Here is a 12,324-nt window from a genome sequence, read left to right on the forward strand (position 1 = left end):
ATGGGCGGATACTGACTTAAGTATTGGAGGTTCCCCCACCAGGATTCACCCCGATGGTCTCTTCGACCAGCTTTATTTCTCTTGCAGATCTCAAAAACCAGTCAAAAGCTTTGGATTAGACGAGTGACTCAACTGACGAATTTTGGTTTCATAAATTATTATTATTTCTTTTGCTAGATGTTTCATATTTTGTGTTAGTTTGTAGTAATTAAAAAATTAATTTTTATAAACTATTGAAAACTATTTTTTTATGAACTAGGGGTATGAGAGTAAATTTTTACAAACTACATTTTTTATCCTACTACATTTTTTATCTTCTCACTTTTCTACTCAACTAAACAAAAGAGTTTTTCATCTCTTCACTTTTCCACTCTCTTAACCAAATACATAGAGGGAAAACCAAATCTTTTCTATCCACCTACTTTTCCACCCCCTGCCCCTTTTCTATCCTACTACGTAAGATGACTAAGAGCTACTAGTTGAGCATTTAATGGCCGATCTTAAGCATTTCGAGAGGCTAGGTTTTTAAGGCCTAGATTGAGCATTTGGAATTAATTTACTCAAGATTTATGCTAGAGAGAGAATGGCCATTGCTTGGGCTAGTTGCATAAATTGGCTAAAAATCATGTGGAGAGAGAAAGAAAAAGTATTATCAAAATCAAAAAAGGCATGCACTTTTGGTTGGAACGTGGGTGTTATCCTTGAATTACATACATCGAAGAATACATGTGTAAGGTGTATAAGTGCCACATCAATTCTTTTCCAAAATGAAAAATCTTATTATATACACACGCTCTCAATTGCAAGCTCCATACACATTACCTTTTGAAATCATATTTTTAGAATACAATTTCTATTAAAATTGTGTATTTTAGTTAATACTGTAAAATTATATTTTAAAAACACGATTTGAGTAATGTGAGCATGTGTCAATGAGTGTGTGTGAGAGGTTATTGTATAATAAAAGTGTATAACTATATTACTCTCAATTGCACGCCCCTTACTAACTACCTTTTGAAATTGTATTTTTAAAACACAATTTCTATTAAAATTATGTATTTTGGTTAAAACTGTAAAATTATATTTTTAAAACCCAATTTGAGTATCGTGGGCCTGTGGCAGTGAGTGCGTGTGAGAGGTTAGTGTATAATAAAAGGGTGTCACTATATTACTCCTTCCAAAACTTGTCCCCTTCTATACACACCAGACAGTATCGCTCTTACATAAAGCTTAAATGTAGTGGGCTTGTGTCACATGAATGAAATTGCTGACTGAAAGAATCAATACATACACATGTATATGGACGTTTGTGGACTTGGAGGCCTGTCTAACGTAGCCTCATCCATTCAATTGGTTGGGATTAGGGCCCATTTATTATGACCCAAAAAAGAAGTACTTAACAAAGGTGTACTGAACATCACATGATATGATTATAATGTACTAAAGATCACTAACGACGACTACGGATTCGAGTCAATTCCCCATGCCGACAAGGAGAAAGTATATGTTAATCTTTCAACAAGTCTTTAGTGTTTAAACTTTTATGCAAAAGGCAACGCCAACAGAATCATTTGGGTGCGTACAAAATTACATGTCTATCTCAGTCAATATGATAAAAACATGCAGGACAATAACTACGTTACCAATGGTGTTCTGAGTCACTAAAGCATTATTTTTAATAGTGCTCCAAGTTGAGACCTAGCTATAACTATGATTTGATTCTTTAACTACTATTAGGAAATGATGCTCTTTCAGTTCCATGATTCCGAAACATCTTTTTTAGCTTTTTGTTGAAAGTGTGTTAAAGTGTTTGTTTGGAATAGTTTATTTAGTTGAAACTGAAAACTTTTAACTGAAAGTGTAGAAAAAATATTGAAAAAATAAGCTGAATAGTATAATGGGTGATAGACTAAGAATGTATTGACTTTTTATGATAAATTAACCAAATAATTAGCCAAGCTAATTAATTAATTCAATTAACATGCAATACGCGTGGTAACACAAACAAATCACCAACTAAGTTAATATGCAGCGGAAAATAAAGTTGACATTATGATTTGTTTATGAATGAGGAAAACCTTCAAGGCAAAAACCTCTTCGGGTGAATTTAAGGTCACCACTCCCGAGAATTCACTATTATTACAACAAGCGATTATAAGTAAAGAAATCCCAGTACTTTATACCAACTTACAATTGAACATTTACCCTAATACACGATTAGACTTGTTTTACAGTGATAATCTCTCATTTTCAATGCATGGCTCCCAGTACGTGACTAACTAATCGATGCATGGATCCAAGTACATGACTAACCACCAACTTGAGAAGGATGTTAGCTGTAAAGTTCTTCAGTTCATCAACATGATAAAGATCGCGAAACTCCTTAGTTACAAAACCCTACGGCGTACAAATGTAGCAGCTTCTTCAAGAGAAAGATGAATTAGGACATATGTTCCCGATCACACTATGCTTATAAAAAACCTTTGCATCAAGTTTCACTCACTTATGTCTCCTGTGACGGCCGTTAAAATTATACTTATATATGTTTAGGGTTGTGAGAAAAGAAAGTCTAAACATATATACAAGGATATGTGTGAAATCAGATATGAAAAACTGATTTTCATAAATCTCGATAAATAGGTTATCTATCAAGCAGCTGTTGAGTATCGAACTGAAGATCTCTTTTAAATCTCGATAGATGCTATCTGTTGAGCTTTAAAATCCAGCACTTCTTCACTTGATTCTTAGACAGATTTGTATAACTTTAACACTTGGACTTGAACTCTTGTTCTTTGAAGTATTAAACACATTCTAAATTTACCAAATTACAAGTAAAGTGCATTTTGTCAAAGGATTAGATAATTCTAAATAACATATGTTCCTAACAGGATTCACATATGTCCTAACAGTGGGACTCATGAATAGTATCAAAAAGTGCAACATAGCCCATGAATAATAACAAAAATAATAAACTGAAAGTAAAAATAAGCTTAAACACACACAAAATATAAAAATAAATAGCTAGCTTATAAGCTGGTCTGAAACACACAAAGAATGGAAAAAGGGAAAAGTTGGAAAAAAAAAAGGTTACACACCACTCACTAAATTCTCATTCTTTTACTGTCATCACTCTTATTTATATATCATTTACTCAAATATTTGCTTTGCATGGCCAGTTGTCAAATACAATTTCAATAGAGTTGAAACTTAAAGTTACTTTTCTTAGGCTAATAAGCAGTCAATACATAATTCCTTTTTGTAAAAGCGCAGTTAGAAAAGCATGAATTAATGCAATGTGATAGCAACACATTACACGTTTATATAGGCCCACCGCTGAAATGTGACATATATAACGCTATTTCAGCCTGAAATCAAGTAATCCTATGTTAATCACTGTTTATTATTGGGCAAGCATTCATGAATAGGTTTCGACATACGAACAAAACAAATGGATATGGTGATGACACAGATGCTTGCTTATGTCCCTTGTTGACGTATTTATTAATGGTGAAGACAGTGATACTATAGCAGACAACCAGGTAGCTCCATCATCCATGTATAAAGTGGACTTTGATTAACAAAGTGTGAGATTAAAGCGAAACAGCTAGCTAGCTCCTTTATTTGACATGGACAATAAGAATCGATCTTATAGCTTTATAAAAAAAAAGTATGGTTGCGTTAGCCCACTGTGTGATAGTTAAAAGTTTGATGTCAACTACAATGGCGGTTTTAAATACCAGGTAAGCTAGCTAGTAATTAATTGAAATGGCAGAGAGTGGGTGCATGTGATGCATGTCATTGGCATATGTGGTTGCGTCTTGCGTTATTAGTTTTTACGACAATGGCCCGAACCAAAGAGACATTGGAGTTGTTGAAAACTACAAGCTTCCTTTATTATAACATATTATGCAAAATAATGCTTCCTATTCTTCTTTTCTTTTTCTTATATACTTTTTATTTAATTTTTTTATGCAAGCGATAATGTGAAAATAGAAAGACTAAAATTAAAATAATGTAGAAATTAAGAAAAAAAAATTAAAGCAAGAGAAGGATAAAATGATAAATGATTAATTTATATCATTTGGCCTAATGACCTACATTAATATAGAAAAGTGCTTAAAAACTATACATATATTTTCTACTAAAATTTGTGTATATCACAAGAACCTAAAGCAATGTATTTATAGAATGTTAAACCCTAAACTAACAGGATCATTAGACTTGCAATACAAGTAGAATTACGATTTCGTTTGCACACTAAATGGATTGGACTTGGGCTTGATTACTACTGGACCTTGATATCTTTAACATCCTCCTTCAAACTCACAGTGGAAGCTTGAAGATAACTCGACTTTGAGATATATGTTCAAGAAGATGATAATAAGCAACCGGATTAGATGTAGAATGAGCCAGGCACAATATGGAATGAATCGTGCAAAACACTAGTGATGGCAGCAAACAGCAACAACTAATGAACGCCTGAAGACAACTACAAATGCTTAAGAATATGGTTGCAACAGTGACCAAAAAGTGGCTGCTATCGTTGGAGGATGGCTACACTAGTGTCCTAAGGAATGTTGGCAAAAGACAATGTCGAAATGATGCACATGAATGAGTTGGTGAATTTTTCATATATAGATTGAATCCAAAAAAGGATGATTGATGGCCAATCTATGTGACTTATGAGCCTCAAATGGAAAAACATGCCCCAAATTTATCATCTAAGCAAAAAATGGAAAGAGATAGTGCCGTGTTATAAGAAAATTAGTTGTCAAAAGTGGTTGGAAAACAGCAGCTAATGGTGTTTAATGGCCGAGTCGAGCAATGGTTTGTATAGGGTTGCTTGAAATCCAATGGAAACCATGAAAAGTAAAACATAACTCTGAGACGATTGTCTTGAGGAACAGTGGTCTTGCTCTGATGAGAGGCTTTTGGTAGCAATATGGCTACACCGGAAAGTTTTGACGGTGCGATAGGAGTAGTTCGAAGAAGGCAAAGGTAGCAAAGGCATGTTGAAGAAGTCATGAACACTATTTGAGACACTAGAAGGGCAAAGTTGTGGCTCTAATGCCTTGTGAAAAATTAAATAAAATAGAAAGACAAAGCAGAAGCCAGAGAGAGATAGAGAGGAATAGAGGGGATTCTTGTGATTCGACATGATAGCTTACATCTATTAAACAAAACTCTTGATAACTACATTTTTACAATTAATAGTAAACTATGTATCACAATAAACTCATAACATGATATATATATAAGAGGTTAAACCCTAAACTAATATAACTACAAAACTTGCAATATAAGTGAAATTATGATTTATTTGCTTGCACACCAAATAGGATGGCAAACAAAGGTAGGGAAAACTAGCCTCATTAGAGTGGTTTTCTATAGATTTGGATAGAAATTGTCATCCCCTAGAAAGGGAGGTCATTTTCTCAAGCTTATTTACAAGTTTTTATTAGGCTGATTAGATAAATTTACTTAAAATAGCTATGATCTATTTTTATTACTTTTCATAGGGCATATTGGCAATTATAGTATAATGAAAATTTACTAATGAACTTCAAGAATATAGATGCAACTTTTGATAATTATTTTTTTTCTCTCAACAATTTTTTTTTTTATACTTATTACTTAAGAAATGTACTTTCTTCCTACATTTATACATCTTAAGAGCATTTGCATCAATATGTGTATAATAGAAAAATATGTTTAATTAACACATTCAATCTCCAAAATCACTCACATCAGGCAAATTAGAGATGTACAAATTTGCAAAGTTGTTATAGGAACCGTGTAAATATAGACAATTACTTCAACTTTATATATCGTTTTTCAAATTTTTTTTCTCTCACCTCATCAAATTCCTCTTTCTCTTTCTCTGTCTTGGACTTTATGAAGATAATAATAAACAAATAATAAAAAATAATTATTTAAATAAATAGAATGTACAACAGATAATCTAATATAAATGTTTTTGAAAATTAGTTGTGTAAAATAAAAAAAATGTGGATTCTTATGCTAGAATAGACAAGAATTTTTACACAAATTAATGCGAATGTTTACTAATAAACGTAATCATCTACCATCTTCTTCGGTTTATGAATATATGTTTAATTGTACTTTAAACTTGAGTACACATTTGATTTGTATGTAACTAACCATCCTATTGAGTTAAACTCAATCTAATCACAAGCAACTTTGCTTTATTTTAGAACCCTTTTAAGTCCTTAACTTAGAAGACTAGTATGCATGATCTTCCCTTAATTGTTCAAAGAGTACTAATTTTTGTCTAGTTTAGCGTAAAAGGTAGTTATGATTAAGCAATGTTCACATAAAATCCGGCCCACCCGTGCACCACAAAGCCGAACCCCACATGGCCCAAAAGGCTCCTTTTCGGCCCAACACCCCTTACCTCCAACTTCCCCTCTCCACCTTCATAACCCCCCTCTCTCTCTCTCTGTCTCTCTCTCTGTCTCTCTCTCTCTCTCCCCAACAATCGCAACTCTCTCTCTCTCTTCTCGCTTTCTGTGCAAAATGGAGCCATGGCTAGACGACTTCACGGACGACCTTCAAAGCCTGAGCTTCACCTCCACAGCCACCACAAACACCACCGCCGACATCAACCGAAGCACGAGCTCCGGCTCCGAAGCCACACTCACAGCTTCCTTCGGCTCACTCGGCTCCACCTCGACCACGAAACACCACGCGCCTTCCTCCGACCCTTGCTGGTCCGCCATCAACCGGATCCGCTCCGAGCACCCGGCCCGCCAACTCTCCCTCTCGGACCTCCGCTTCGTCGCCCGACTCGGCTCCGGCGACATCGGCTCCGTCCACCTCACCGAACTAAAAACAACCGAAACGAACTCTTGCCTCTTCGCGGCGAAAGTGATGGACAAGAAGCAACTGGCGAGCCGAAGCAAAGAAGGTCGCGCGAGGACCGAGAGGGAAATTCTCCAAATGCTGGACCATCCTTTCTTGCCCACGCTCTACGCGAGCATCGACGCGCCCAAGTGGCTCTGCCTGTTGACGGAGTTCTGCACCGGCGGCGACCTCCACGTCCACCGTCAACGCCAACCGTCTAAACGCTTCGCCGAATCCGCCGTCAGGTGCGCACGTTAGCACACACACTCTCTCTCTCTCCCTCTCATTAATAACTAAGTAAACTAAACTAAAATTATAGTAAGTACAACTTACGGGCGCTTAATTTATTTATTTAATTTTCATTTTCCATTTGCCCCCTCTTTTTAAATATTTCGAAAATTTGAAGCTGGGATTCCCTGTGTGCTCATTCACGATCACCTGTGGGGTCCACCATCACCTGATGCCTATCGGAGATGGCCCCACCGACAAAGCTGTGTCAGTTCTGTATTGGCTGGCTGGCTGATCAGTTCTTGCTTAGATGCAGCCAATTATTTGTTTAGCGTCAGTCACTCCGCACAAAAATAAATTTTAATTTTTTAATTTGTTAAATTGACCCATGATATTAACTTCCGATAATACACAAAAACAAAAATCACGTTATCTAATCGTGTCATTAATCATTTGATGGTTATGTAGTTATGTTATCTAATCGTGTCATTAATCATTTGATGGTTATGTAGTTGGTCCGAGTTATAAGGATGGATTAAAATCTGGAAAGTTAAAAGAAAAAAATTTATTAGGTATTTTTGGAATATAGTAACGTGATTCGACCTTCTCTTGTTATGAATTGAATTTAATTAGCGGCGGACATAGTTAGCACCTAATAATTACTCCCCCAAATGGACAATCTAGTCACGTAGGGCTTCCCATTGCGATTAATGGAGTAATAATTAATTATATCACTAACTTTTAGTCGTTTCCAATTCCGTATTAATTTAATGTGGAGGTTGTCTCAACCAGTGCACTGATATTCCTTTAATTTAGGCCATTAATATCGCATAGACATATGTCATTGCGTTACATGTAATTCGTGTCATTGTTAGTTGAGCAAACAAGTAACTTATATATATTTTTGGATAGAAAGAGCAAACAAAGACATTAAAATTCACATTGGTTAATAAATATGCAACCGTTGGGCTATACTGTAGGTAGAATGAGAAAGGTTTGAACTTTAAATGAAACGCACTGATTTTGGAATTGAGCCTGACTAGGCATTTAGGGGTACGGTCGGGTTGGGTTTTATTAGATTTTGTACTAGACAGTAGGCAGTAGGCAGTAGGCAGTAGGCGATAGGCACTAAGGGCCGGTGTTAATTAAACAGGTGGTTGGGATGGATAGGTTTGCTTGTGGTTTGAACATTGTAGGAGTTTGTGGTACACCTGTATAGTGCTACTGCTATCATTGAAAGTTCTAAATAGAATTATTATTCCCATAAAAAATAAAAATAAAGCTATATGATTAATAATTCAAGTTGTGCTTTTCTAGAAACAGGGAGGGCATATATGTCTTTTCATGGAAATCACTTTGGAAGATTAAAAAAAACAGAAAGTATATATATTATTTTCGATGAGATTGATTATTAAATATGTCCATGAAATCAGTATATCATATATTCTGGTTTTGGGTTCCGTTATCTTACGCGGGATTTCTGGGAATTTTTTTTTTGTGGGTAAATTTCTGGGCCCATGTTGATTTTATTTTTTTGGCTGATATTAAATATATTTCTTTGCCTTATTTCCCGCCACTTCTAGAAATTTTATTTTATTGCTACTTTTGTTTTGTTATTTTGCCTTGTTTTCCTATTCTTCTTGAGAATTTCATGTGGATCATGGGCTGCTTTGCTTGCAATGGGTTTTGATGAATGAATTATGTGATTTTCTTCAACTGTTCAGACATATTTGGAAAGCATACAACAATATGATGACAAACGTGGGCAACGCCTTGCAAATTGCCATAAGATTTGATGAAACACATTTGGAAAGTAAACAACAACATGGTAACAAACAAAGGCGCACAACGCCTTGTAATGAATTTTTCTGTTGATGTGAAGTTGTGAAATCTCATCTTTTTAAACAAAATATGGAAGTTAGACACACACCAACATTCTAAAACAAAGGGGTACAACAAATCCATTTCATCATTTAAATCATATTATTGGGGCTGAAAATTGTTCTCTATCTTTAGAATTTTAGTTTCGTACTAATATGCTAGTATTTTACTAATTAAATTTTTTTAGCTGGCTAATCTAAGGTCAAAGAATTTTTGGGAACAGTGGAACACAACATGGTCTCACTCGGTTTCTGAAGCCTCCATCTCCTTGTCCAGTTATGCCCTTAGATTATAATAATAAATCAGTTGATCACAATTATATGGGTGCATAGATTTTTTTATTATTATTTTTAATGGTACCCCGTGCCCCAATAGAGGACCAATGAGTGACCTATCAGGAAAATCACTGTTATTGGCGTTGTTGCAATTTGTTTTTTCATGCGACATTATTGCAATTTAATTGAACATGTTGGGTGGTAAATGCTTCTCTGTCCAAAAACCATGGGGACCCCGTGGAAACAATATTGTACTTGTCCTATTCTATCTTCTTCTTCTTCTTCTTATATAAATCTTGTTTGACTTATCGAAGTGATTAATCTTATAATGAGTCTGTCGGTTAATAATAAATACTTTAATAATACTAATATTAAACTATAAATTGTGTCCCCAGATTCTATGCATCAGAGGTGGTGGTAGCTATAGAGTACCTTCACATGATGGGGATTGTATACCGAGATCTAAAGCCAGAAAATGTGTTGATTCGATCAGACGGCCATATCATGCTTACCGACTTTGACCTATCATTAAAGTGTGACAACTCTACATCAACGGCTCAGATAATTTCCAATCAAAACCCACCAATCGTGGCCCCACAAAAGGACTACTACCCAATGGATCCACCTCCATTCACTTCATCTTCGTGCATTATTCCCAATTGTATAGTCCCCGCTGTATCGTGCTTCCACCCCAAACGCAAAAAGAAGAAGAAATTGGGCCATCGAGGTGGGCCTGAGTTTGTGGCCGAGCCCATTGATATTCGGTCCATGTCTTTCGTTGGGACCCACGAGTATTTGGCTCCGGAGATTGTGTCTGGTGAGGGGCATGGTAGTGCTGTGGATTGGTGGACATTAGGGATATTTATATTTGAACTATTTTATGGGGTTACGCCCTTTAGGGGCGTGGACAACGAGTTAACCTTAGCTAATATCGTGGCTCGAGCCCTCGAGTTCCCAAAAGAACCTGCCGTGCCTGCCACGGCTAAGGACCTCATATCACAACTATTGGTTAAAGACCCGGCAAGGCGACTAGGGTGCACAATGGGTGCCTCAGCCATCAAGCACCACCCCTTTTTCCAAGGGGTCAATTGGGCATTGTTAAGATGTACACCCCCACCTTATATCCCTCCCCCATTTAGTAAAGAAGTTCTGTCACATGAAACTTGTTGTCCTGAGACTTCAGTGGAATATTATTAAGAAAAAAATATCTAATAATACAAAGTACAGCTAATGACTTGATTGGTCCAATTTTTGATTTGATAGTAGATTAGAAAGTTTACTAGGAAGTGAGAAATGGATGAATTATTGGGAGGTTAGAAGAGTTGCTACCATACAGATAGGTATTGAAAGACTTGCGATAAGCAAGGTGGGCATGAAATTGATGGGTAGCAGATAAAATTGAACAAGAATATTTTTGGTTTCTCAATCTCACATGATAATAGCTACAACCGATTGTCAACTTCCTATTTCCATTTTGTTTTAATATTTAGTGTCTTTGGAAAATAAAATTCCTTTTTGTGGTTAATAGGGCTATAGAAATCATTGTCAACGCTAGAGTGTGGAAACTTTGGATCCCGACAACTTAAAACATAAACAATGATATTGACTTTGGGGGATGGATGATATTGAAAAAGCCGGTGGCACCTCGTAGTTGGTTGTCCACCGATCGCGGGGGCGGAGCCATGGGCATGCATCGTGCTGGGTTGTGTGTTTGCTTGCGATGAACAGGCCCCCACCACGTGATCTGGTTTGTGCAAGGAAAAAATGTGGGGCTGGGCACAATGCTCACTGCTCAGGATAGACACTCTTAGTTTGTTTTCTTTTTGGGGATACACATGATACTTGTCCTCGTTCACTGTAGTATCGTTTAAAAGAAAAAAAATTGTGTGATAATTTGATTGCTGGGTTTGGGAAGATCTGGGTCATCTTGGAAGATACTAAGAAGTGTAAATTGAACTACATTGCTTAATTTTCGGGTGATTGACAATGCCTTTTTATTTGGTTTTTGTAATTAAAACCTTGGGTCGGGATTCATCGGTAATTATCTCCCTTGTGAGTTGTGATTAAATATATTGGAGGCTTGGAGCCACCAATGTTTTCTTTTTTTGGTAGGAGTCAATGGGCATATTTGGTGCATAATTGTTTCTATCAAGTTATGCAATTCCGGACTTTTTGAGTTTTGATTTTGTAAGATAAGCTATATAATAATAAGATGTTATTCGTAAAAATTAACGTTTCCTGGGTAGTGTGTTGTGTGTGTGTGTGTGTATTTTATTTATTTATTTATTTAATGATTCCTGTATAGTTATTGAAACTGTATTGAACATGGTAAGGAATTGGCATAAAAGTTAATTGATTTGACTATTGAGGCATGAGTTCAACCAACAATTCAGTTGTTATTTTTTTTATTTAAAATAAATAAAACATATGAGGAAAAAAACCTGATAGGGAAAGATGCAAACAAGAAGATGATAAACTAGTAGTCAATTTAGACATACATAATGATATGCAAGTCTGTTTGCTAAAGCTTTAAATTTAATACATTCTAGTTTCATAGAAATTATTGATGTAGTAGTTGATTGAACAACTAGATTTTGATTGGTGGACACCTATGACAAAGGAAAAGAAAGAGGATCATTGAGTTGTGTCAATGAGAGATTCTGATTATTATATCTTTGTGTGCGTAGCTTTAATAAATATCAATAGAATCCTTATATATAAAGTCCATAGAAAAGTCAAACATTGGGGTGTATGTTCATCATCAAAATTCAGTTCGAAAGGGATTATTAAAGATTAGAGCTTTTTGAGTTAATCATATGAATTCAAGAATTGTCTTTTAAAATAAACACCTGGTCTCAATTATTGTCCTTGCTCGAACTTAAGAATGACAATATTTGACGCAACTATTGAACTTGAAACATTTTTTGCAAGAATGTAATGTTTAGTATAAATCAACTCATGTCATAACAAATCGACTCGATTTGACACGGTTTTTTTTTTTTTTGTTAAAAGAAATAATATGTTAGACTAAATAGAAATAGAAATAAGCCTAACGTTTGCTGCCTTATCTAGGGCG

At 35.6% G+C, this 12,324-nt stretch overlaps 1 protein-coding gene across 1 annotated transcript; it reads left to right on the forward strand.

Annotated features, from left to right (window-relative positions):
* The first annotated feature begins 6,470 nt into the window (after positions 1-6,470).
* On the forward strand, positions 6,471-10,493 carry LOC142606661 (protein kinase G11A). Its single transcript, XM_075777988.1, has 2 exons — positions 6,471-7,109; positions 9,644-10,493. Exons 1-2 carry the CDS (start codon positions 6,538-6,540, stop codon positions 10,443-10,445), a joined length of 1,374 nt encoding a protein of 457 aa, XP_075634103.1. The 5' UTR covers positions 6,471-6,537; the 3' UTR covers positions 10,446-10,493.
* The last annotated feature ends 1,831 nt before the right edge of the window (positions 10,494-12,324 follow it).

This window comes from Castanea sativa, chromosome 8 (assembly GCF_040712315.1).
Source record: "Castanea sativa cultivar Marrone di Chiusa Pesio chromosome 8, ASM4071231v1".
NCBI classification, from domain to species: domain Eukaryota; kingdom Viridiplantae; phylum Streptophyta; class Magnoliopsida; order Fagales; family Fagaceae; genus Castanea; species Castanea sativa.

Excerpts from the sequence above, each read along its gene's own strand:
- LOC142606661 (XM_075777988.1), top strand. The coding sequence starts at position 6,538 with ATGGAGCCATGGCTAGACGACTTCACGGACGACCTTCAAAGCCTGAGC. Across the intron at positions 7,110-9,643 it reads TTCGCCGAATCCGCCGTCAG|ATTCTATGCATCAGAGGTGG; the intron begins GTGCGCACGTTA and ends TTGTGTCCCCAG.